We start from the raw sequence: 27,110 nt of genomic DNA on the forward strand, positions 1-27,110 counted from the left end.
ACCGGCCCGGCCCCCGCCTGCCCCGGAGCGCCCCGTGCTCCGCGGAACGCGGGGCTGCGCCCGCTCCGAGCGCGCCCGGGGCTCCCGCGCTGCACCCGGGCCCGGCCGCGCCTCCCGGCGGCACCGGAGCGGCCCCGCGGCACCGGAGCGCCGCCCCAGGCCGTGGGCTTTGTTTGTCTCCACGGCACGAGAGAGGAGGAAAGCTGCGACTTCCTGTAACAAAGGCGAAACACTTAAAAAATCCTGTGTGCGCAGGGGGCAGGAGGGAAGACGTCCGCTTTATTCTTCTTTAAACCCTTTTATCATCGCACCACATCAAAATCTCTGCCAAATGCTTAGACTGAAGACTACATATAAATATATATAACAAACCTGAGGCATCTTGCTCAGGATGTCCTTTGTACTGTCCCAGAGAAAGTTTTTACTGGGGCAATAGGTCTACTCCTAGAAAATTTGACCCTTAATGAAAATAATGACAAACCTTAAGATTAATATAGAAATATCTTCTGAAACTCCTAAAAAACAAAGGTAATCTGCTATATTTGATGTCCTGCTATGACAGAATCAGGAACCTAAAGAAAAGGGAATTTAGGAAAGACATGCTGAAGAACACCCAACAAACCGCCTCCCCCCAAAACCCAAACAACACCTAAAGCATCTTAGGTAAATCAGTTAAAAATCCTCTATCACAAAATTTCAGTATTGTTTGTAATATTAGGGACCCCCAATTGAAAACATTATCTTCATCAAACGCTTATTTTAATCAAATAGGGAATTTAGAAAACAGAAACTATTTTCCCAAGAAACAATTTTTTTTCTCTGCAATTTCAGAACAGATGTTAAAAGTAATTGACCAACCCTTCTCACCAGAGATCACAAAATTAAGGGTTTTTTTCCACAAAGAATAGAGCTCTGTAAAACATTTAGGGTTCCCTCTCCTGATATCTGAGGCCCTGAAGCTTTAGCTCATTGGAGTAAAATCCATACAGCAGGAAAGCATTCTTGCTGTGTTTAACATAGCTGGTTACAGAAATGCACTCCTCTGCAAACAAGATTACAATGCACTTTGCAGAGCTGTACTCCTGACTCTTGCTTCAGTTGCCAGCCTAAACTGCAAAAGCAAAGACCCATAAACTTCTGTGCTTCTCCTGCCTGCCTGGTACTCTGGGGGAGCTCACTGTGGTTGTGAGGCAAGGCAGGGTTTGAAGGTTGTACTTTGGCCTGTCTTATTATCTGAAGAAAGAATAATTTAGTATCCATGAGTTGAACTCCACAGCCTAATGCCTGTGCTGAAAGTGAGGGTTGAAGTAGGTTAGCGGTGGACATCCCCAAATCGCTTGTGAGGATCTTATCAGAGTTGCAACCTTGGCCAACAGCTTGCTTTAATACAGAATTTCATCTAGATTCTAAATGAGACATTTTTCAGAAGGGAAAGGAAAAGTTGTTGTCTTATATAGCAAGAGGTCTATTATCAATATGGTACAAGGATTCCATATCACCAGTTTCATACCTCCTCGATGTTTCTCGTAGGCATCTCCTCTAAGCAGTGACTGTCCCTGTCCTTGCAGCAGCCAACTGACTGCAGATGCCACCAACCCACTCTTTTATACCACTGCTCTTATCTGCTACAGGTGTGGCCTGTTAACATCAGGCCTGCTCCTAATCTTTGGTAATTAGTTCAGCTGCAACTCTTTAGGGGACAAGATTACATTCTGTACCACCTTCATTTACCCATACTGTATCCCCCTACAAAAATTTATTTAAAAAGCATTTGATATAACATCCAGAGGGGTGTCCAGAGCACAGCTGAGCCAGAGAACATCCTCCTACAGCAGCTAAGCATGCTTTGTGCTTGTGAGCCCACACTCACTCCTAACAAGTAAATGGAACATGCATCATGATATAACACACAATATTATCCCTCTTTTATTCACCCTGCCCCTTCACATACAGTGCCCTTTTAAGTGTATTTCTTACTATCTATTCAAAATAGACAGTAACATACAACAACTGTCATATAATTTTCTTTATTAAAAATAATTTACAACATTGGTAACATTGTATGCACAATTTTCATCAATTAAACTTAAGATATATCTATGCAATACTTACTGAACTTAAAACAGACTGTTCTGTTGGCTTTAAACAGCAGACAATGATTTGCAGTTGCTTAAATAGGATTAATATACATAGCTTCTTGTCCTTATACTTAGGTGTAAAATGTATAAACATCAACACTATCCCAAAGCTTTGCAGTTTGGGATGGGGAGGAAGAGGGAAGCAAGAAGAGAAAACATTTACAAAAATTTCAACAAGATTCTCCCCCCAAATCCAAATGGAGAGAGGTCTAGGTTAAATACATCTAACACACTGAGTCACTTCTCAAACAGGTACACGTCCTCCTACACTTCAGGATACTAAAGAGAGGTCTAAGTGAACGTTTGGTGTGTGAGCACAGCAATCCTGACTGTCCCAGGCCCTGCCAGAGGGCTGCTGCCCAGCTCTGGCCCTCAGGGTCCCAGCAATGTGTCCAGAGTTAAATGTCCTCGCTGGCTGCTGGCCCCCTGAGCTGCACTCTGCACAGGGACAGGGAGCAGGGGCTGTTCCCACGGCTCACAGCAGATGGGGCACGGGCAGAGCTGTCCCACAGAGCCCCCCCACCCCACAGGGAACAGGCCCAAGGGTAGGAGCCAGCCTGCACACCTCAGAGAAGCCAGACTTGGGCTTGTGGGGAGCTGCACCTGCTGCAGCTACAACAGGAGCCTCCAGCTGGGCAGCCCCTGTGCCCAGGCACAGCTCAGAACTTCTCTCTCAAGGACTACAAGACATTAGTGCAGCAGAATCAGAGCAGCTGCTAAGGTAATGAAGCCCCATTTCTCTAAAAGGAACTGACCTGCTTTACTGGTGACAACTTGCAGGTAAGTCACGTGCCCTGAAATTGTATTTCACCTCATCAATCTGCCTTGACATGGCTTGGATTCCTGTCTCCTGAAGCATGGAGAAAGGGCAGGGGGCTATGTTTCCTTCAAGCATTAGTAAATAGGCATGGAGTTGCAGTTGTATTATCTGCATGAGGCACCATTATGTACCAGCACTAAATTTCCATTTTCTCCCCAGTAACATTTCCTTGAACTAAATCAAGAATATACCTTTGAGCTGGGATAAAATAGCATTAGACACTGTTGTACAAGAAGTAGGATCTGCCCAGTCACTCTGGATAGAATCAATGGAAGTGTACCACAGAACAGGAACTCGTTCAGCATTCAGTTGAATAGAATATTCATTGATTTATCCCCCCATAGGAGTGGTAGGAGTCACCGGAATGGTTCTCATCTTACCTAAAAGAAAATCACATCAAACTAGTGAAATATAAAAACAGATTAAACAGAACTTCAAACTTTAGTGAACTTTGTGTAACAAAAGAGAAAAATAGGTATTAAATTTATGTCAATCAAATTAGTTTGGCTTTTGAAATGTCAAAAAATTAATGCACTGTATTGATATAATTATGCAAGAGGTTTGGGTTATTTTGGGTTCAGGGCTTATTTTAAAGGAATGTCAAACATACTATTTAAAGATTTGAACAGTTCATCTGTTAGTTCACAAGTCAACTATTTCAGTATCTGGTTATAAATTAAAAGTACATGTAAATAAAGCTAATATAGTCCTCTTGAATGTTTTGATATTTAAGACAATATTTATCAACAACAAAAATCCTTAAAGCAAAATCTTGACAATTTATAGGCAAGTATTGCAGTTTTGTTCTCCAGCAGAAATTAAACTCTACACAAACTGTAAGTGGAGTTATGAAGCTTTTCAGGACAGGAGCACAGGAAGAGCCTGCTGGAGCTGCACTCACTGCACAGCTCAGACAGCACCAAAGCTCTGGGAAGTGGGAGCACAAGCCATGCTGCAGCTCCTCCAATAAGGGCTATGAACAGGGGCTGACAATCCCAGCCACAGCTACTGCAGTGCCAGGAGAGCCAGGCTTGTTCAGTGCTCCAGGCTCCTCCTCAGGAGGGGATGCTCTGTGAGAGCTGGGAGCTGCCAGCACAGGAGAAAGCACTCAAAGGCAGCGTGGCCATCTGACACGTGTCATGTATTAGACAGGTTGTATTTAAAGCAGAGGAATTTAAACAGCCCTAGCAAATGTTTTAAAAGGCTTTAAAGGTTAAAACATTACAAGGAGGTACTCTGATGATATTGCAGAGAGCACAATAAAAACAGATGTCACAAATGACAAGTGCATCCCTTGAAGCAGATGTGACAAACTTCAATTGAAGGGCATGAAGAAACATAGCTTAACCTGCATGAATGAAACAACTGGGAGATTTGTCTTTAAATGCAGAAATGTTTCCCATATTTCTAAGCACACAGAATTTCACATATTTCATAGCTTGAGCAGTTTAAATCTGGATCCAGAGGAAATATAATCCCATAAAGGTAAGAAGTCAACATCTGTGATACAGGATACCATGGGCCTCATGTGGACTGCTTTTTGTTCAGCCCATAACCTCAAGAAATTGAAAACTCAGTATCTTTTTTAAGCTCTGGTTGAGGAAAATAAAAAACCTGTTTGGCCTTTAAAATTCTATGCCATCTGCTACTCTTAAACCAACAAACAGCAGTACACAGATTTACAGGTGCAAAAAATGAGTGGAAACAACTGCAGAAAATCTTCTTACATAATAATCTTCAGCACAATCAGTTTCAATTTCGCATAGTTTATTTACAAAATGGTCTGATAAAACATCCCCTCCATACTTACAGCTCTCTTGTCACAATACACATGTTGATTTTAGCAATGTTTAATAGCACCATTAGAATATTATTTAAAATCAGAAAGGATCTCGTTGCAGTTACAATGATTCACAATCTTTTACATCCATGGACGAAGTAACTTTGAGCACACTAGGACTGTTTGCAGTTCCACAGTACAGATTCCTGGGTTCACACAAGGCCTTTGCTGAGTTACCAGTTATGTAGGGTACCCAGAGAGTCAGTAGCTACTATAAGAATCTTCGAGCCACAAAGTTCAGACTTCCACCATTCTTGTATAAAGTTATCTCCATACTGTTTTCAAACAAGGCAATCACGCTGAATACTTTTCCAGTGCTTGTCTTCAAAAGAAAAGCAAAAAAGAGAAACCAATTAGGCTTTGCTTTCACTTCCCCTTGCTTATTTCTCAGTCAACATTCTAACCCCAAGTTGTGTTGAACACAAGCAAATTCAGCCCTCTGATGTGCCCCAAGCCTGCTGAGATGGAAGGCAGGCTTGTTGTGGTGCAGCTGGGAGCACGGCACAAATTGTGTTATGGGCTTGTTTACAGAGCATGGAGAGCTGAAGCCTCTCTCAAATCATCACACTTATGAGAGACAAACTCAATTCTACCCTAAGATCAAGCCCATGAGGGGCAAAATACTACTCAGAATGATCAAGAATATCAGGCTGCATACAAAGTTGTGTACAAAGAACACGTGTCTATCTACTTTGGGAAACTCCAACAGCCATGACAAACTTCAGGCAGGACTATAAGCTTACCTTCCAAGAGAATTTAGTTCTGTCTTTTCTCGCTGTGCTTTCTATCATCAGAATTAAAGTTTTTTTCTCTGCATCAGAATGTTCAACAGAGAAATTTAAAACATTGCAAAGATACCTTAACATCCAATGTCATTCTGGGCAACAAGTCTGGAGGGAACAATATAGAAAATTGCTCTCTGCCAGTGAGTCCCAGAGTACTTGGATTTTCCCCAGGACGAAACTGAAGTGGAGCAATGCCAATTCCAATCAGCTGACTCCTGTGAACCTTCTCATAGCTCTCTGCTAGGACAGCTTTAACACCCTGCAAGAATACAAGCACAGTGAAACACAGCAGGAACCTTCAAACACAGATATGTCCAACATCTCACAATTCAAACTCAAGAGAGAGTGCTTTGCACTGAGTCCTTTAAGTACCTTGGTAACATCATTTAGGAGTTTCCCAGCTAGATGGAAGCAAACAAGCCAGAGCAGGCCCATGCAGTGTGAAATGGAGTTTGTTACAGTGACCACGCTGGGGTTAACAGGACATGAATCAGAGGCTGACTTGGAATATATTCTCAGTATTAGTGGAAATTAGCCTCCAACAATGAGATACTGAACACCCCTTTGAGGCCCAACAGAGGTAGGTCAGCATAGACAAATGCCTGATTTGTCTCAAAGTCTGGTATCCAAGACAGTAAATTACATAATGAGGAAATTCTGACCTATCCCGACTAGTGATTCTGTCCCATGAAGACTCCAACAAAGAAATCATACAATGTGTTTGTAGGTATTTCCAGAAAAAACAAAACCACCCCCAAACCCAAACAAACCAGCAGTACCAGTAGAAAAGGTCCTTTTGCAGCCCAGTCTCTTGAGCTACCCAGTCCATACTTCTTTCCTGCTAGAATAATGACAGGAATGCCTTCCTTCTGGTACAGCTCTGCTGCTTCAAACACATCTAGCTGTGGAATGATAAAATGACACATTCTGAGTGAGTTCTAAACCTGCACTCCCCATTCAAGAATAGCTGTGCAAACAAATATATTCCTACCGTTTGTCCTGATGGGAAGTGAATTGTTTTAGGAGCTGGTTTTCCTATGAACTTATTGAGAAGCTTGATATTTGCAAAGGTACCTCTTGTCATCACAGCATCATTACCTCTTCGAGCCCCATAAGAGTTGAATTCACGAGGTGTGAGTCTGAAATAAAAAGAAAATTGAAAGAAATCAGTTAAAGATGAACTGATTTTAAAGGATATTATGATTTTTTCTTATAATTATTGCAGCATATCAAGGTCTTCAGTGGAAGATGTAAAGAACTGGACCTCCAACAAATGTAATTATCATAAATCATGAACGATGTGCAAATCACTGCTAGGTTATTCATGAGGAAAGCCACAATTTTTAATTAATTTTCTACTATTTTTTATGAAGTGCTGCAAGCAGTGTGGTACTTACAGAAGAATTACTGGGAGACTGCTGGAGGAAACAACCCACTTTACTAATCCTCTTACCATTACTAGCATATTTATTAACATTGATTAAGTATTTTGCTTTTCCACGTGCAGTCTCCCCTTTCTGCAGACAGGCCTTTCTAGAGAAGATGGCAATGCTGGTCAATTATTCAGCAGGGCTCACCCTTTGCTGGTCAGGTACTTGGCAGCAGCACTGCTCCTGGCAATGCTCCCAGCAGGGGAAATGTGATCCGTGGTGACAGAGTCCCCCAGGAACAGCAGCACGTGCGCGTTCTCAACCGCCCGCGGGGGAGCTGCTTCTTTGGCCTGGCAGGGTGGGAGGGAACAACAAAAGGAACATTAAACAGTTTCTTCCAGGAACTACAGACATAAAACATATCTGCAGTATAGGAAGGCCCCTGGATGGACAGGCCCCACTCATTCCAGAGACACAAATATTCAAAAGACTGAGAAATATGAGCAATAATTAAATTTGTTAGTTCAACATTGAAGCTTTGCTGTAATAGCTATTCCTTTACTTAAATGCAATGCATACAATCTAGTGGATAGATCCACTCAACTTACAAGTTTATCAAAAAAGGAAGGACATCTAATATAAGTAGATTTTAAATCCCAGGGAAATAAAGTCGACTCTGGTGCTTCCAGTAAATTCCATCGTTTGTTTCCTTTCTACAAGAAAGAAAATTAATAAAGAAGAACAGAAGTTAGTTTATTGTATTTTTACAGTCAAAAACTAAAGACATACTGGTGATTTTATTAATTACTATTATTTAGTAAATAATTTAGTAAATAATTTTGTATTACGTATTACATATTACATAATACATCACTGGTATTACTTAGGAATTCCTTTTAAATACAAGTACCCATTTCAGTTAAGTCCTCCATTACTATAACAAATAAATGGCAAACCAATCACATTCAACTGCAAGATATTACAGCTACAATGAAATGCAACATTTAAATTATGTAGAACAGACCACCCCCTTACCTCCATCTTTTCTTTCAATTCCTTAAACATGGATGATATCACACGCTCTTCCTCCACTGTGTGAAGTTCTTGTCTTGTGGGCCAAATATCTCGTAAGTAAATACTCTTGCCATTAAAGCCAGTGCCTGAGTAAGATTTTAAACACAATAAGCTATTAGACTTGAGATTTGTATTAGAATATAGATGTGTATATATTCAGGCCTGCAGAGATGGTACCAGATAGGCAAAGAATTTGATCGGTTAAGTGAATGCTTTGCTTTAGCCATGAGCAAACCAAACATGGCTGTGTTTTCTCTTCAAATGTATTGGCTCTGGGTGCTGGAATCATGTGCAGAAATGTGTGCCCATGTGCAGCAGCTGCAGAAGCAGGAGCTGTGGGAGAACACTCACCCAAGGGCTCCGTGTCGAAGTCGATGTGCACGGTGCCCGCGATGGCGTAGGCCACGACCAGCGGCGGGGACGCCAGGTAGTTGGCACGGACACAGTCACACAGGCGGCCCTCAAAGTTCTTGGTGCCAGACAACACCCCACAGGCAACGAGATCTCCCTGAAAGGCAGACCCACACACTCTGCTCCAGAGCTTGGAGTGCTTCAACAGCTTATGCTATTTCTATTGACTAGGTCAGATGTGCTTTTAGCACTGCACTTCAAATATTTACTCTGACACAACAACTGAAAGGCATTTTGCTGTCTCTCACTACCCTTCTCATTTTCTTTTTTGACTCTCTGATATGCTCTCCTGTCACTTCATTCAACTCCTCTCCTGCCATTTATTTATTTTCCTTCTGCTTCAGAAGAGAAAAAGCTGTAGCTGTTTAGAAAGTGCTGGTTAAAATTATTCAAGCAGATAGGTCTCTAAAACCCTCCACTTATGATACAAAATCTACACAATGCATCTTCTGCAAGATTAGATCATATGAACTTATCTTGTAATTTATAACTGTATTTTAGAAATACCACTTATTGCATTTATTTTACACAGCAATGAATTGGCATGGTCTCCCTCTAACAAGCAAATACACCAACACAATCATGTTAAGCCCAAACCAAAATTGAAGTGTACTTTGCATGGATTGCTGTATTTCTTGATTGCTTAACTGGGTGAGAAATACATTTCTGTGGTCAACAAGCCAGCCAGAACTTTACCTGTTTTATTGCATTCCTGATGGCTTCTGGCAAAGGGGCCGTGTTCCCAACACAGGTGGAACACCCGTAACCAACAACCTCAAACCTGCATGGGAAAAACCAATCAAGTCACACATGGTCATGGGGAATCTGTTAACATAACTGCTTTTCCTTTTATTAACAATCTCCAAGAATTTTTTTGTCCCTTGATAGTTAAGACTTTTTAGAAAATGAACAACAGGCACTACATGTCACTGATGCAAACCACAGCTGGGCACTGTTACAGAATATTGAACATATTCTGTCACTGCTACAGAGCAACCAAAACCATTAACTAAACAACCCCTGACAGCAGCAATGATAACAGAAGACAAATACAGACTGTCCTGACAAATTTGCATCCAGCTTCCACTTTCAGAATACATCATCAAGTACATCCTGTCCTGTAAATCACTTAAAATGAAGTAATTTGTGACTGGAAAAACAGCTCTGATGTATTAGAGCTACATGTAATAAATTCTGAAGTGGGAATACAATGAAGCAGAATAATTTTAAGTCAGCAAGGAAGCAAACCAGCAATCTATGAAGTTAGGAACTAGCCAGCCCCAAATGAACAGCAATCCTATTGATCAGCCCATACAACCCCTGTATGCAGCACCTGCCCAGACTCACCCAAGCTTGCTGAGGTATGGCAATACTCCACTGGAACTGAGGTAATGTGTGACCATGCCACTGCCAGGGGATAAACTTGTTCTGATGTAGGGCTTCACCTCGAGGCCAGCCTCAACAGCTTTTTTGGCCAGCAGTCCTACCAAACAAAAAGGAAAAAAGGACACAGATTATGATTTGTATATCCCTTCACAGGACATCTGTATGGTTCTACCTTAGTTAAATCAAGCATAAAAACCCCCAGAGGATTAGACAACTTTCAGTTTATTAAACTATTCAAGCAATCACTGGCCTGAATAAAGTTTCTTAATGCATAACAATACCATTATTTTATTCCCATTCCTGGCAGGTAGACACCCATTTTACTTTCTCTAAGACAAATCTCTTTACCATGTTCTAGCTCACAGTGCCAATCCATTCAGCCTCCACAGACAGGCCACACAGCCCTAAGAGGATGCTCACCTTGGCCACAGAGGATCTTAAAAAGAGGAGAGCAAGGTCTGACAGATGAGCTGTTCCAGCAAAACCATCTGCAGCTGGCAAAGGTGTGGCAGATACCCCCAAGCAATGACTGCTCAGCAATACAGAGTTCCTGTGCTGGCTGGGGATGACAGCTCATCACCCAGGCCAGGCCTGAAGCTAAAGCCCATCTCCTGCAGCAGCTATGGCACTGTGCACTGACAGGAGCCCTAGAACTGGCTACTTGCTGTCATACTACCAAGTGTAAAGATTTTATAATTGCTCTCCTTAATACTGCTTTAGGGGACAAACTCAAATTGTATTATGGAAAAGCAACTTTCCCTACATAACCTAGCCAGAACCTACAAGCTAAGGCTACAAGTCTGCAGTTTCAAACCTGTAAGGAGAGCCTACAAAAGTGAAGGTGAGGGCTGTGAAGCATGGGAGCACCATTAAGGTGCTGAGCTCTCTGGTCCCAACATACCTGCAGCAAGCATGACAGATGGATTGCAATTGTTTGTACAGCTGATGACTGCAGCAATGACAACGCAGCCGTGGGACAGCTTGTATTCATTTCCTTCATACTGAACAGGCACAATGTCATTCTGCTTCTCAGCTGCAATCTGAAACCCTTTAACACCAGACTGGATGACAAAAATTCATGTTAGCAGTTGTTACAGTACAGAAAGGATGACAGTACAACAAGACCAAGTGAACACTGGTTTCGAAATAATACTCAGCTGTGCCACTAGGAACTCTTACATGATTTTAAAAGCAGCACTCAGTTCATGTCCTTGTCTGTACATGGGTCTCAGCCTTCTTCCTTCACAACTGCTTTAACTCTGCAGCAGTTGTGAACAAAGGTCAGTCTGTGTGTGGCTGTTGCACAGCTCACTTCCTTGTATATATGGAAGAACATCTCCTTAAGCATACATGTCTAGTCTACACAATACTTGTTCCTGAATTAGAAGCATGTCCAAGATTTTAATTGCAAGAGCGTGGTAACTAAACCAGAGTAGGTCCATTAGCAGTTTCCCCACTCACCTGAGTGCTCTTCAGCACTAAAACATCCTCCAGAGGTCCCTTTCAACCTCACCCTTTCTCTTCCACCATCAGCTATGATCTCCCTCCAGCACAAGTGAACCACAGTACCACAGATGAGACTGAACACAGGGTACCACAGGCCTCATTAGAAGCTGTTTCAAATACTGCTGTAAGTCTTGAACATTGATGATAAATGAAATGAAAATGAAGGTACATTTCTATATTAGCTGCACTCTTCAGATACCCATGGATACCCCTAACCAAAACCAGAACCTTCAGAGTAAAAACATTCACTCTGTGAAGACAAATTAAGCCGTAAGGAAAAATCATTTGCTAATGTAAGAACTCAGAACCCTCAGCTACAAATCTTGGCAGTCTTTCTGCATCTCCTTTAAGGAGTGATGAGTTTTCCTAGGATAAATTCTGTTTCAGAAATAAAGTAATATAAAACTGTTTAAAAAAACCCTGAAAAAGTGAAAATGTTTGCTAAGCTCACACTATGGATTACCTAAAGTTCCTTCTCCCTAGCAATCTAAACTGTGAAATCAAGGACTTTGGGAAGCTCATGCTCCTGCCAAACACACCTATGATTTACTCTTGGGATGCCTGTCAAGCAAGCCCAGAACACCCTGGATAAGCAGCTGTGTAGCAATAAGGAGGCTCAGTAGGTACACAAGGAATAGGTAACACAATATTTATTCATGTGAATGACAGGAAATACCTTTTGAAGCAAGCATCAGCAATACCAACCTTTTCATTTAAGCAGGCTTGGAAGTCACTTTTCATGTTATTAACAGCCACTCTATCTTGGGATCTCTTGGGGCCACTGACATATGGAATTATAGAACTTAGACTAACTTGCACTACCTAAAGAAACCAAGAAACAAAAAGTGCAGGCATTACCAACCCCAGCCCAGCAGTGCATGGAATTTATTCCCAAGACACCCAGGAACTCTTGCTACAAATTTGAATACTCTCAGACATCTAGAACTCTGGGATTCCATTTTCAACACCACTCACTCAAGAGGCCATTCCTCTTATTCTAAATGTTTTAACATAATCCACAACTTTTCTACCATTCACAGTCCTTGGGATGACTGGAATTCAGTATCTGTACTGACATAATGTTCCTGTGCTTCCCTTCTTATCCCACCCCCTCTATGTTTTACAAACTCTGCTTTCTCGAAACTCTGAATTAATAAAAACAACTTTGCTGAAAGCAATGAAAGCTACAGTGGGAGATAAGACTGTGAAATCATCAGCAGTTATTTATGAGAATCAAACAACTCCTTTCAAGCATACCTGGGAATACTCAGGCTCTCTGGAAGAACTCTCATAATTTCTAAATAACTTCACAGCTTTAAGATATGCTTCTGTGACTTCAAGCTTGGCCTTATCAAAACCTAAGGAAAGTCATGTCAAACATGAGAGGAGTCACATTAAAGACATAAATAAAATAAATCACACAACTCACAGACACTCAGATTGTTTTAAGTGTAATATCCAAAGTACTTTTTTTTCAAGTACACCACTTCCATATCCCAACTTCTATTCAGGAATGACACACTAATTAAAACATTTATAAATCATTACATTTTTTCCTAAATTATCTTAACTTGTCTTCTTATGTCAAGGAATAAAATATGCTATTCCAATTCTAGCAGTGGTAACTTACTAAATTGACAGTTGTGTCCCTGAAGTCCATAAGGCTTTTCTGTGTTAGGGTTCCTTGTGTAATACAGACCCTGTGCTTAGCTGACAATAGGCAGTACTGCTGGCTACTCCTCCAAACCCATTCATCTGCTCTGCACTGATCAGACAAAAACATTTGCTATTGAAAGCATTTAACTCTTATTTGAAAGTGACAGGTTTCAGCCTCAGAAAGTCTCACTCATGAATGAGCTTTTTTTGGCATCTGTCACCCTGTGGTTTCCTGTTTGCAGTAGGTTGATAAGGAACTGACATCTCCTTGCTTAGCTTGAGATGCCAGTGAAATCATGCACTTCAAAGGGAAACATAAACCACAGGGAAAAATCAGAGACATGTTCAGATTTGTTCTGCAGTTTCACTTATTTCTAGTTTTGATTTTGTAGGGAATCTCCAGGTGGTGATGGGATTCATTTCAAATCAAGGAGAGTTATATTCCATACATATTTCAAAATAAATGAAAACTTCCTTAGTATTTTATAGGCTTACATATGCTTCCAAAAACCAGACTCTGGATGCTGAAAAGCAGTATCATGTTGGTAAATGAGGCATTAGACAAATGGGCCAGACTGGACACAAACCTCAAGCACAAGTCTAATTACATGTTAAATCCACATCAGAACTCTGAAGAAAAGCACCAGATAAGAATTAAGGAGCTTTAAGCAAAAACTCAGTAGTTCTTGCACTGGGCTTTTCTGCAGAGTAAAAAACATCTATTACCACAACTGAAAACCACAATTACAACAAATCCTTGCTTTAGTTTAATATTTACCTGCATGCTTTAAGTGCTTCAATGTCACATTATCAACAGGGAAAAAACTCAGAATAGCACCATATTCAGGACACATATTTGCTATTGTGGTTCGGTCTGCTACGGACAGTTGGGAAACACCACTCCCAAAAAACTCAACAAATTTTCCAGCGACATCAGCTTGTCTAAGATGCTGTTGGAAAGAACACACAATACCTGGTATATGAAGATGTACATTGCAAGCTGTGTTTGTCATAATTCACAAGTCATGAGCATTTGAAACAAAGTTGAAACCCTAATGCCTACGTTTGGAAAAAAAATTATTATGAATTATTTTTAGTTAAAGAGGGTCTATAAGCAAACCATTATAGAGGGGAAAGAAAAAAAAACTACTTCAAAGGACTAGCAAATAAAAATAGTTAGAGATTAATTGTGGCAGTGCAGAAAGGTACAAATAAAGGTATACTAAAAACACCCCCCTCATTTAATTCATTTCTCAAGCAACACTGGTAGCACTTGCATTAATCTCTCCTCTTTTGTTTGGAAAGGCACTGGACTCTTACCTTGGTGATGCTGAGAACGATGTCTATGGAAGTGGCAAAGGGGCTGACGGTGCCTGTGAGCTCACAGCCCACCACCTGCGGCAGGGGCAGCGTCAGCGGCATTCCCAGCATCACCGCTTCCGCCTCGATGCCCCCGACGCCTGCAGGGACAGGGGGACACGCCTGTCACACCTTCACAGCCTCACTCCGTGTGCTCAGGTCCCAAAAAATAATAAACCCCTTCACACAAAGCCTAAAGACTCATGACAATAAACATATTGCTGCTTTTCTCTCCCAAATGAAGGGCAGTGCTCCATTTCCAACAAGGACACAGCGAGAAATTTACAAGTTCCATTAAACATTTGCACATCAAAAATATAATCAAGCAAAATATTGCTCAAGTTAAACATCACAGTCAACCAGAAAATATTTCATATTTAAAACTAATCTTCTGTGAGAAAAGAAACCTTCACATAAATTTCAGCTGTACAAACAGCACCTATTTGAATATCAACTGTTTTATTGTTTCTCTTTAAATTATGAGGGATTAATTACAATTCTCAATGGAAAGAAATGTTATTCAAGATTACTTGTAGACAAAAAAGATTCAGAAGAATAATTAAAGACAGTCTGTTATGCTTGAGATACAAACACCCAGTAGGAAGAAATATTTTTTAGTGAAGCTTTAGGTGCCTTTCCAAGAGCAATGAAGTTGTGAGCATACTTACCCCAGCCCAAGATACCCAAGCCATTTACCATGGTTGTGTGCGAGTCTGTGCCAACCACGCTATCAGGGTGCAGGAAATCCTTCACATCAAAAACCACTCGGGACAAATATTCCAAGTTCACTTGATGTGCTGTTCCAGTCTCAGGTGGAATTATGGAAACATTCTCAAAAACTTTTGAACTCCACTGTAATTTTTCCAAAAGGAGAATAAAAGTTGCATTTTTTCAAAGCTATATTCAATTCTTAGAACACAACTAAAAAGACAAAATGAAGACACAATAAAAGAGTCCTTGCTATTTACCCAAGTGGCTTTTGTCCCTTTGTCCAACAGAGATGTGTCATCTCCTTGGACACATTCTTAGTCATCAACAAAAACTTTCACTGAATTCCTCTGGAGACTGAAATCAGTAATTCATGCTCCTTTCAAAAGCACGGCTGCAGAAATCTCTTACCTTCCAGTTCACACAACTGATTACAAGCCCACCCAAGACTGATATTCAGACAACAAAATCTAAGCACACTTGTATCTATAGCAGAATTTATATTTATAGCACAACTGAGTTTAGGTTTGACACTCCAGGGTGAAACCACTTGCAAACTCGGGATGGTACATTTAATAGAGTTGACACAGAAACTTGTAACAAGGTTCAGCCTGGCCATTTCCTTCTTTAATAATGTAAAAGCTAATTTGCAACTTTCAGAAAGAAACCTCTAGTCCATATGCATGAAAAGAGTTCTAGATCATTGAAGTGAATTCCAAAACCAAAACAGAGGATAAGGATCAAACAGGAATGTGGCAGAGCCCTGCCCAGCAGCACAGAAGCTGATGTTCACCACAGGACTTCTGCTGCCCAGTCAGGGAGCAGCCATGGCTGAACACTGGTCTCCACTCAACACTTCCAACTTCAGCAACTTTTGTTAACACAGTTATGGATAAATGACCCTTTCAGCCAGAAACTCACTGTGACCTAAGGCACTGAGCTCATGAAAGGCACTAAAAACACCAGTGCTTCATAAATCCCCACTGACAAGAACCAAATCAGAGTAAACTTGAATTTCAAGTTAGAAAGCAAATGTTCTTTTTTTGTTTAATTTCAGATTTGAAAACCTGACATTTCCAAATGATTACATTTAATTTATCATCTAAAACCTGAATACATACAAATGACTCTTAAAAAAGCTCAAACCACAAAACCTGTGGGTACACAGACATACCTTAAAAAATTGAAGCCTCTCTCTATTTCTGCCAAATTCCATCTCTTGATTTTTTAATACTGTCTCAGGCCTAGAAGGAAAACAAGTTTACAAGTACTGTTATAATTTATTTCAAATTACTGAAGAACAAGTTGTAGTTTTAGTTTGTTTGATGAAAGACTTATTTAAGCCTACAGAACTCTTTGAAGAGGTTTATTAGAACAAAGACAATTGCTTCCCTGCAGCAAGCTTTCTGTAAACAATGAGATATAGCTGATTTCATATGTGCTGTGTCTAAGAACCTGTTTATTCTAGGTATGGTTCATCTGAAGTGTGTGATCTCAAAAGTACTTGGAGAGATCTATTCCAAGCATGTACTACAGTACACAGAAGTTTTGCTCCCTAGCAGTTAACTCACAGGCTGCACATCTCAAAACTCCATACATTAAAGAACCAAGATGTTCACTAGTTCAATTGTAACTATCCTCCATTTTTGTATTTCCCTCCAAGCCACAAGTTTTTCTTCACCAGTACTCATCAGTTCAGTCTCATAAAATGAACTATCTTTTCTTTGTGTGTGTTATTTATTAAGATAGTGATACTTGTTGTAACAGAGTAATCCATAACTTAAGAGGAATAACCTCTGCTTTGAGCAGCTTAACAAGGAAGGGAACACACTTGCTTTATACCAGGAAGGGAGTCCTCATTTCCTAGGAGTGTATTTCACTTGGAAGTCATGACCCTTCCCTTTCTTCTCTGCAGCAGGTCAGCAGCTCTCCTGCTTCACCAAGCCCCAAGGGACAGTCAGTGTTCACCTGCAGCTTCATAAATTCCACTGCTGGTGTGCTGTCAAACACCAATGCTGCTGGAAACATCACTGCTCCTGCACTCCTACACCTGTGCTGAGCAGGAACATTCCACATCCATTACAATACCACAGCATTCACACAATATCACTGTGGCATGCAGATCTGATCAGCTCTTTAATTGTCCACCTGTCCAGCACAGGCAGATAGGGATCTCAACAGCCCAGCAGACAAAGAGGCAGCAGCTGAATCAGGAGGGCAATTACACCTAATTGGCACCGGTGGAACAGTGCACAACGACCTGTGTTAGTAACACAGAAATCTGGGAGAGGCACAGACATGAGGCTCCCCTGGGCTACCACACAGGCAGGATATTTACTGAATTTCAAATCACTGACAGATTGACAGTCAGATCCTGTACAGGCTGGGGAATGATGTCCAGGTGAGTTCTTTAAGAGCAAGAGACTTCTGAAAAGTTATTACAAAAATCTATTAATTACTTTTAGACACTAATCAACACTTCATTGAGTTACTCAATCAGGCTTGCTTTGCAACAGACTGAGAATAACTCCTATGCTTAGTTGTTGTTGCAAAGAAATGAGAGAAGTAGCAATATTTAATTTAAAAGTCACAGCCACGAGTCAATAGGTGGCCATCTGCAGAGTGTAAAAAGCAAAATTTGTAGACTAATTTTATCTGCTGCATCTGACCTTGTTCTAGATACTGAAACAACTTATCCATGGCATGGATGAAAACTACAGAAGGATGCTTATTAAATAAAAATCCCATTTCCCTGCACTGTCACAGGCAGCGTTCCACAACACAAAGGCACAAGGCAATTCAGCAAAGGCGCTTCCTTACTCAGGCACAGGCTGCAGGTGGAAGGGGCAGAGGATGGGCGTGTTCTCGATCTGCGCAGGGAAGGGCCCCGGGCTGCGGCCGGCCTCGCACGGGCCCCGGCAGCCGCTGTGGCCCCGGCACGGGGGCGGCTTCCGCAGCGGCGGCTTCAGCGGGGACAGCCGGGCCAGCGGCTTCTGCTCGCCCCCGCCGGGGTTGGGAGCGTTCTGGATTGCACTGCAACATCAAACACGGCACCCATTGAGACACTGCCCAACTGTGCCTTGTGCACACGCCCCGCACCCCCCACTTGTGCTTTCTGCAACCCCTTCAACAGATTATAAAATAGCATCTGAAAAAAGAGAATTCGTTTATTACAACCTTGCTGCAAAGTAAACTGTCGCTGGATAAACTCAGTTAAGTAATGTAGTGCGGTGTGGTAAGAAGTGAACAGAACTGGATTGTCTGAAAGATTAACACCAAACAACTCCTTCCCTTTGTTTACAACAGACCAGAAATCTTTCTAAACAGAGTTGTAAAGGCTGAACTCTGAGCTTTACACTTGGAAGTTGTGGGACAGCCTCATCCAAATGGTAGACCCTCATCCAAATGGTAGACTGAATTTATTTCCTTTTTTTTAAGACAGTGCTGTACATGTTCTATTAAAACCACAGAGGAATGATTGCAGGCAAAGCTTTCTGAAGGAATAAAGATAACCTGATCATAATTAGGTTTCTTTTACAAATTCTTGAAGGCACAGATAAATTGTATACACTATTCAAGCCAGTCAGAAGTAAGAGAGAAAAGCCAGGGTTTTTTAAAAAATAAAATCCACACAGCACACTAACTTCTATTTGTACAACACTGGGTCTCTGCAGGAGAGCAAAGAAAGCTTATTGTGAAAAACGAATGACTTTCACCTCTCTAATTATTAAATCACAAAATTGCAATTAAAGCCACTGCTTTCTTCTGCCTCAGTAGCACAGCCAGATCCTCAGCTATCCCAAGGGCAGGGTATTGCCTGGCCTGAGCAGATACCTTGTCTAAACCCCACGGCAGCCTGCCAGGCTGTAACCCACAGATGGGAGCTCTCTACAAAAGCAGCACAAACCACCCTGCAGCCAAGGGCTCCTTATCACAGCCAGCAGCTGCTGAGCCCCCACAGCTCTCCAAAGGGACGCTCCAGAGGCGGATTTATCATTACAAAGCAGCACACAGAGACCTCTTGCCAGCACTTGGTCTGCCTGATAATTTTAGGCTGGCCTAATTGCAAAGGAATCAGCTGTCCCTCTGGACACAGGAATGGACAGAGCACAGAACTGACACAACACATATGCAGCACAACACATCAGCTGCAGTTTCTTGCTCTTCTGACACTCAGCAAACTGAAACCCTGTGAGTATTTGGAAGGCTGACAGAAATGACTCACACATCCATATCCTTTGACCACAGGCTTTTTCTCCATGAACTTTTAAAATTTCCAAAGAGCCTGAACAGTTTAAGCAATTCTGCATGGGTTTTGGAAGGTTCCACAATTGAGAGGCAGGGGAGAAGGTGAAGGGAGGCTGCATTATTTAGTATTTACTTCAGCAAACACTAAACAAAAGCTCCAAGTTTTTCCTCTTGTGCAGTATTTATGTTTCTAGCAAAGGCAGCCCCAGGCTGTATTCATCCCATCACTGCCTGTCAGACAAAGAAAACCATGCTGGTAGCTTTCCAGTCCCCTTACTTTTCCAGACTTCTCCAAGTATACTTCTCTCTCTGAAAATATCCACAGCCTCATTTATCTGGTGTTAAAGCAAAGCCCATAAAAACCCAGACCAGTCACAAGCCATGGGGTGCAATGACAGTCTTTCAAAATGCCCTGGAGCTGTGACAAGGCAGCCACGTTTGGAAACAAAGTTCTGTTTAACTTGAACAATGAAATCAGAGCAAAGCAAAACAACAAACGCCCTCTGCCTCATTCTCTTGATACATGCTATTTTCTGGAAACCATGCCAGATCCTGTTATTTCAGCAAAATCTTGCCCAGAATTTGGATTATCAGTCAGCTTCACCCTTAAGGCCTCACAAACATTCTTTCTCTCCCCCAAGAGTGCTTATCCATTTTTATCCAGCCCATTTTCATATACCACCACATCTTGTTTTAGGGATCCACATATGGCAAATGATTTGATGGGACAGTAACAACACCTGAACAAATCCACACTTCAGTGCCAGACAGAAATGTAAGGCTTGTAAAATTAAAAAAAAAAAAAGTACATTACCATTTGCTGAAATCAATCTGCAGAGAATGGTCAACAGTGAGATCAGTTGGGCAGGCAGGATTGACCTTCACTGGATCTCCTCCAGCATTTCTCACAGCTTCCCTCATGGCAGCAAAATCCACCATTGCTGGGATTCCACTGATGGACAGAAACACAAAATAGTAAAACATCATGAGACATTAACTCACTGAGAGGCAAAAACTTCTTTTTCATTTTATCCAAGTCTAGAAGTAGCTATATCCTATTCCAGAAAATATATCTGTTATTCTCTCAAGTTTAAAGGACTTGAACCAGTTTTGAAGCCACTGGAGTTGGTATACCCTCTCAAGGAGCAACAGCATGTCTGAAGGCAATGTACCAAAGAAGAACATGGGACCTCTCAAAGATAACCACACTTGTCTTGTGCCTTGCTTTGCTTCTCAGGTGTGATGGTACTTCAGTACAGAAGTGATATTTAGGTACTCCTTACCTTTACAACAGAACCTTGCTATGCAATCAAAGCTCATGCTATACATTTAACACCTCAGCCTGTATCATTTGTCTGACAGAGCTATTTCTGAAGCTTGCAGCACTTCACAATATTCATACTGCTGCACAAAACAGAGGCAATGTTTATAGAACACTGTAGCACATAAATCTTATTGGCTTTGCCTGCTAAGCAAATGTTACCTCATTTTTATTATCATCATAATTCCTTTCTTAATTATCTCAACAAATATACAGAGTCAGCAAGACAGCTTAAATTGAATATTTGCAGATTGATGAAGGACTGCCCTTTTAGCTATGCCATAGTCAAATCACTAAGAAAGCTAACATCCAAAGAGCTGCTTTTTCTACATAAGTATCATTCATGGATTCGACTGGATTAGTCATTGTGGACTAAGCAATATCTAATCTTCAATTATCTCAAGGAAGAACTGTCAGTGACAGTGTGAACTGTCAACCATGTGGCTACAGCCAAAACATCACCACTTCCCTTTGTATTCTGGCTCTTATCCTGTTAGGTGCTCCTTGCAGGCCAGCACCTTCAGCCTCGCCAACCTGTCCCGAAGCCAGAGCACCCTAGGGAACAACTCCCACCCTCACATCATGCAGAATTATCATGAGAAATCCACTGCACAGCAGAGGCAGTGCAGAGGTTTCTACCTGGGTATCAAGAGGGAAAGTGTGATTTATTCTCACGCCAAAGAATTCAACACAAACTCAGTGAGTTTGCACGGGCTCCTCTGGGGGTTTGCACACACCCACACACTCACGTGAAGTCTTGAAGAACAACTCTGGCAGGACAGAAGGGCACTTCAACATGGTTCTGTTTTGTTTTCCAGTCCAAGATGTTCATAGCATCCGTCTCCTTCACCAAGAAGCCATCGCAGTTGCGGACGCTGGACTCGAACAACACGCGGATGGAGTAAGGCAGGGTATCTGTGTCAGGCAAGGGACAGACACCGTGAGGGCAGCACTTGCAGCTTACACAGATTTAAAATTACAATCTCACATTTTTGAGGAATTCCACTTTTCTAGGCTTTGGAAGGATGAGAGGTTCAGGAGCCTGTTTTCCAGTTGCCTTTGGGTTTGATCTTCCCTACACAATATGGAACAGAGAGTTGCAAAATGTACAGATTGATGTGTTGTGCTATGGGATTCTAATGGGAAATGGCAGTGGCCTGTGTACACTGCTCAGTGACAATAAGGGATGTGAGCCTGGCAGGGGAGAGATGCCAGGAACATAGACCTGGGATTATTGATGAGAGCAGGACAAAAGCAACAACTCCTGGAATACTGAAAACCATTTTAACTGCAAATTTTGCCATTCCATAACTAAAGCTATCAAGCCAAAGCAACCAATGCCAGAATATTGTTATCAATAAACACTGATACAAAGACCAGAAACTATTCTGCCACGCACCCCAATTAAAATTAACACACTCCCTAAAATATAAAGAACATTTCATTAAATACAGCTTGAGTCAATTTGCTACTGATATGAATCAAGGTACAGACAAACAGCAGTTTCCTTCATAGAAAAAAAGGGGAAATGGAAATGAGAATTAAATAAGATGGAAGAGAAAAATCTCCCCAACTGCAAACAAAACAAAATAACCCCTAAAGAAAAAAAAATCAAAACTGATTGACATTTCTCCCTCAATTCCCACTATTTTCAGCATAATTCAAGCAGGCAGCTACCTTTGTAAGAACAGTGAGAAATCCTAAAAAAAGTTAGCTGGAGGATGGTGAAAGAATTAAGTTCAAGCTTTACTAAAAAAAATGGTGGTCTCAACCAAATCCAGTGGTTTGTTCAGAAACTACTAATATAGAACTTGCTGACTCTGTTCTCACTGTCTTTCTCATATAATATCCACTGTTGTCTAATTAGACAAGTCACTATTTTAACATTTGAATAAACTTAATAAACAATTTGAGTATAAAGATGTAATCCAAAAGGTCTCATGACCCTTCATGCCACCACTCCCTTGATTTAAAAGCCAGATTCCCAGAGAAGAACTTGTTTGCTTTGTGGGTTACAAATCTCACTGCCCCAGGGGCTGCTTAGCACCAGCTCAGGAGAAGCAGCTGCTTCTCTCCACGAGGCACCAGCAGCTCCCATGTGCAGTTTGGGGCTTCCAGGGAGCAGGACAGCTCCAGCAATGAGACTACAGGGCCCCCTGGCACTGCCTGAGCCTCAGGGGCTGTGGGCAGGGCTGGCACCTCCTGGGCACTGCAGGCCAGGCTCAGCAATGCCCCAGGCTGCAGGAAGGGGCATGGGGCTGGGCACAAGGGAAAAGCAGCTCTCAGGGTAAGCACAGCATCGTGGCAGGCAGTGCCATCTCTGTCCTCCCACACCACCACAGCTTCACCATGGAAGTTTCCCCACATGAGCTCCAGCCCCAGCAAGAGCCTGGTCTGAATCTCCACATTAGAGTCTGCCCTAAATCCTTCTGAACTCTTTTCATTTCCCCAGTAAAACACTAGAAAACTGATATCCAAACCAATGAACATTTACATTAGTAATCTGATTAATATCAGCTAGCAATTAATATCAAATTACAGCCAGACAGGTAAAACTCAAACTGTTCTAGCAACAAATGCAGCGAGCAATTCCAGATGCTCAATTTGCTACCAGTGCTGCCCCAGACTGTGTCTAGATGTTATTTAGCATTTTTCTACCTTGAAGTTGACATGAGGCTTCCAGCCCCTGCACAGAAGTTTCGATTGCAAGACAAAGGCCCTCTTAGTGCAGCCTGTTTAGACTCCTGAGAATATGTTCAGGAAATCACTGCTGCTGCAAGCTTTGTGGCACATTTTAGCAGAAAGTTGTATATTGTTGTTTTATTTCCACTCCTGTCATAAGGCTTTTCACAAAGCTGCTGTAGAACTGCCTGGTCTTGTTACTAGCTCCTCCCTGGACCAACCCACCCGCAGAAGCACTGTTTCCTCCTTGTGTGCTTATCTGAAAAACTGACTTTGTTACTACAAGCAGGGGAAATTTGCAAGAGCACACAGCCGTTGCACAGTTTCAGCACACTGTGCCCCTCTCTCTCTTCTCTTTAAACAACATGAAGTTAACAATTGTGGTCAAATATGGGTTTAAAGTGAAATATCCACCGATTTTTTTAATTCAAGAAGCATACTACAAATTCTGTGAATACAGAAGAATTCAGACCTTGCAAAACTGAAAAAAATAGCCCAAATCCTTTACTAAGGAAGGCATAACTAAGCAAGGCTACTTGGTAGCCCATGTAAGTATTCCAGATGAACATGAAAACAAAGGGAGAGAACAATGCCAGCATGCTTTGATTACCTGCAAGACTGAAGGCTGTTCCAGCTGGCACCAGCAAAGCTCCCTCCCCTGCGTGCACTCCCCTCCCACCACACGTGCCAGTTGTGAAAGGCACTTGGACACAGCCCCAAGGAAGGTCCCCTGGCACAGACAGCCACCGCATACTAATGACAGGCTGAGATTAAGCAACAGCCTGAGCACCACAAACACTCAGCCTGCAGCAGGAGCCATGTTCTGGCAAACAGTCACCCACGGTGTGAGGCTGCTGGGGAGGGGAAGCTACAACACCATGAAGCTGCACAGAAATACAGGAAAAGCTGTATTTATTTTTGAAGCATTAAATAGGAGTTCTTTGTCACTTCATTTTTTTTTCCAAAAGTGAGTAATTCTTCTGATTTGGAACACTGTTGAAAACTACAGAAACACCTGTACTTTCTCCCTTAGTAAAAAAAGCTTACAAGTATTACCCCTGCAAACTCCATAAAGCACTAAGGAATTGGGATCTCATCAGCCTCCCAACACATCCATTCGAAATTCCCAACTGCATCTCCCGGCTCCGCAGGTGCAGCGGCTGCGGGCGCCGCCCCGACCACCCCCGGAGAGCATCGTACCATACTTGGCGCCTCCGAGCTTCGACACATTGTAAAACTTTTTCTCTGGGTGGCTTTCCAAAGCTTCAATGGCGGGCTGGTAAGGGCTTCCTGCGGGACGAAACAAACAAAGTTACAGCCACAAAACAACAGCTCCCTCCAGCACTGACCGAGGACTCACAAAAAGAGATTTTACTTCTGATTCCGCCAGAAATAACGTTCCTCTAGACTGTAATTAGATGCAACACGGAAAGGTTTCTAAATGGATTGAGACATCTCGTGATGCAGATGTGTGACTAAGGTGAACTTTAAAAGCATCGCTAATAGTAAATACAAGTAGGTCAATGCAGGTCGCCAGCACAGCCCGAACACACCTGACCTTTGTTGTCTCAGTCTGCCATCTACACACAGGATAAGACACCAGCGCAGATAGGAGACACGGCTTTAAATACAGCAGGAAGCACAAAGCATTGACTGCCAAGCCAACGCCAGGGGAACAAGACACCAAAATAAAGCTCGTAGCAACCATTGGGCGCTCGGAATAAATAACCCCCGGCAGGGAGCGGACAGCGGGGCGGGGACGGGGCCGCTCTCTCCCGGAGGGACTCCCGCGGCCCGGGACGGTGCCGTTCGGCGGCGAACAGGGCTCGGCGGTGTCCGGGCCGCGGTGTCCCGGCGGGCGGGGCGGCCCCGTCCCCGCAGTGACCGACCTGTCCTGGGAGGGTCCATCGCCGGCGACCATGTCAGCGTGAGGGAGCGGGCCGGGGAGCGCCGGCGGGCCCGCGGCTCTCGCGAGACTGCACCGCGCCCCGCCCCCGCGCGGCTCTCGCGAGACTGCACCCCGCACCCCGCGCCCCGCCCCCCCGCGGCTCTCGCGAGACTGCGCCCCGCCCCCGCGCCGCGCTCGCGAGACTGTGAGGAAAGGGCCCGGGAGGAAAGGGCACGAGATCGCGCGAGGCTTGGCGGAGAGGGCGGAAGTAGCCAGGAGGGGGCAGCCTCTGCTCTCGCGATAGCAATGACGGGCGCGCGGGCGGAGCTGCCGGTCAGGACGCACCGGGGGCGGGACCACGACGGGGCGTGGCCACTCTGAGGGCGAGGTCGGGCTGGGGGCGGGGCTATGGTGGGCCGGTGCTGTAAGGGGCGGGGTCATTCTGAGGGCGGGGCTATGCCGGGGGCGGGGCCGCAGGCCCGCGCGGTGGCGCCGCCTGGTGGCGCGGCTTGGTCCCGGGCCCGGGCGGCACCCCCGGGGCCGGGCCTGACCCCTCCCCGGGCCTGACCCCTCCCCGGGCCTGACCCTTCCCCGGGCGCGGTCCCCCAGTGCAGGGGCTCCGCAGCCCAGCGCAGCGTGAGAGGCTGAGGGGTGCAATGAGCGCTAAAGATCATACGCTCCCTTTTTAAGCTCCATCTGAGCTGACGTTGAACGCTTTCAGGGATGAGGCATACACTGGACAGACAGCCTGTTCCAGTGCCTCACCACCCTCACAGTGAAGAATGTTTTCCTAATATCTCATCTAAATTTCCCCCTTTCAATTTGTACCCATTCCCCGTTGTCCCGTCACCATAGCTCCTGCCCATCTTCCCTGTAGGGCCCTTTCAGGTCCTGGAACGCGTCGCAGGCTGTCACACAACCTTCTCTTTCCCGGGCCGCGGCTTTCGCAGCCCCCGTGGCGCCTCCGCAGCTGCTCCGGCAGCAGCGGCACTGAGGGCAGGGCAGCCGGGGCTGTGGGCAGCGGGCACTGAGGGCAGGGCAGCCGGGGCTGTGGGCAGCGGGCACTGAGGGCAGGGCAGCGGGCACTGAGGGCAGGGCAGCCGGGGCTGTGGGCAGCGGGCACTGAGGGCAGGGCAGCGGGCACTGAGGGCAGGGCAGCCGGCACTGAGGGCAGGGCAGCCGGGGCTGTGGGCAGCGGGCACTGAGGGCAGGGCAGCCGGGGCTGTGGGCAGCGCCCAGCAGAGCCCTGCAGGCCCAGCAGCAGCGCCCGGAATACGGCACAGCTCATGGCACTCCTGCCTCGCCCTGCACTGAAGGCAAAGGGTTGTCCTTAAGGAAATAAACTCGTGCTAGCACAGCTGTCCCAGGGCACGCCGTTAGAAGTCTCCATGAGCTGGAGGGCAGGAACGTGTGCTCAGGCTTCTACAGCTGAGCCTGACCTGGCTCTTGCTTTTAGTCTCTGATGCTAGATTCCTTCACAATAATTGTTCCTTTGTGATCTTTCTTCTTTTCTTTCTCTTAAATAAAAGGGTTTTTTCTTTTCTGGATGGTGGAATTTTATTTTTGCCTTCATCTTTAGCGCGGCAGCAATAGTACATGAGGCCACACTCCCAGTGGTGAATGAGTCAAGCAATAGTCATTTCTCCAGGCTGTAAGACATAGATAATACCTGGGGTTTAGACACTAATGCAGCCAGAACTCATCACCAGGCTCAGGCAGAAAAGAAGATTACAAAAAAGATGTCCCCATCTCAGCCTCTAATCAATCAATTTTCCTTTATGCCTGTGTCTCTTTTGACCTAAACTGCCACTGCCTTCCTGAATAGTGACACAGGGACTTGACACACTGATTGCAATAGTTATGCTCAAAACTACATGAGCAACCCTAACTCTGGCCACTTTTTTCCTGTTCCATGTTG

The 27,110-nt window shown here is 43.7% G+C and overlaps 1 protein-coding gene across 3 annotated transcripts; it reads right to left on the reverse strand.

Moving 5' to 3' along the window:
• Positions 1-2,011: 2,011 nt before the first annotated feature.
• IREB2 (iron responsive element binding protein 2) lies at positions 2,012-25,275 on the reverse strand. 3 transcript variants are annotated; one of them, XR_010029611.1, is made up of 23 exons: positions 25,194-25,275; positions 24,505-24,594; positions 21,372-21,537; positions 20,116-20,253; positions 17,874-18,086; positions 16,228-16,297; positions 15,014-15,197; positions 14,307-14,446; positions 13,765-13,936; positions 12,588-12,688; positions 12,036-12,152; positions 10,726-10,885; positions 9,786-9,921; positions 9,135-9,219; positions 8,379-8,535; positions 7,989-8,113; positions 7,562-7,666; positions 7,161-7,303; positions 6,575-6,722; positions 6,363-6,485; positions 5,657-5,842; positions 4,769-5,120; positions 2,012-3,338 (listed from the first exon to the last, which is right to left on the reverse strand). XR_010029611.1 is itself a non-coding variant. In XM_063169489.1 (22 exons), the coding sequence occupies exons 1-22, from the start codon at positions 25,210-25,212 to the stop codon at positions 5,010-5,012; spliced, it is 2,889 nt and encodes a 962-aa protein (XP_063025559.1). In that variant the 5' UTR covers positions 25,213-25,275; the 3' UTR covers positions 4,709-5,009. The 3 variants fall into 3 exon arrangements, 2 of the variants coding, with proteins under 2 accessions (XP_063025559.1, XP_063025560.1); XM_063169489.1 differs by lacking the exon at positions 2,012-3,338 and having other exon boundaries at positions 4,709-5,120; XM_063169490.1 differs by lacking the exons at positions 2,012-3,338; positions 17,874-18,086 and having other exon boundaries at positions 4,709-5,120.
• Between the last annotated feature and the right edge of the window lie 1,835 nt (positions 25,276-27,110).

This window comes from Melospiza melodia, chromosome 15 (genome assembly GCF_035770615.1).
Source record: "Melospiza melodia melodia isolate bMelMel2 chromosome 15, bMelMel2.pri, whole genome shotgun sequence".
NCBI classification, from domain to species: Eukaryota; Metazoa; Chordata; class Aves; order Passeriformes; family Passerellidae; genus Melospiza; species Melospiza melodia.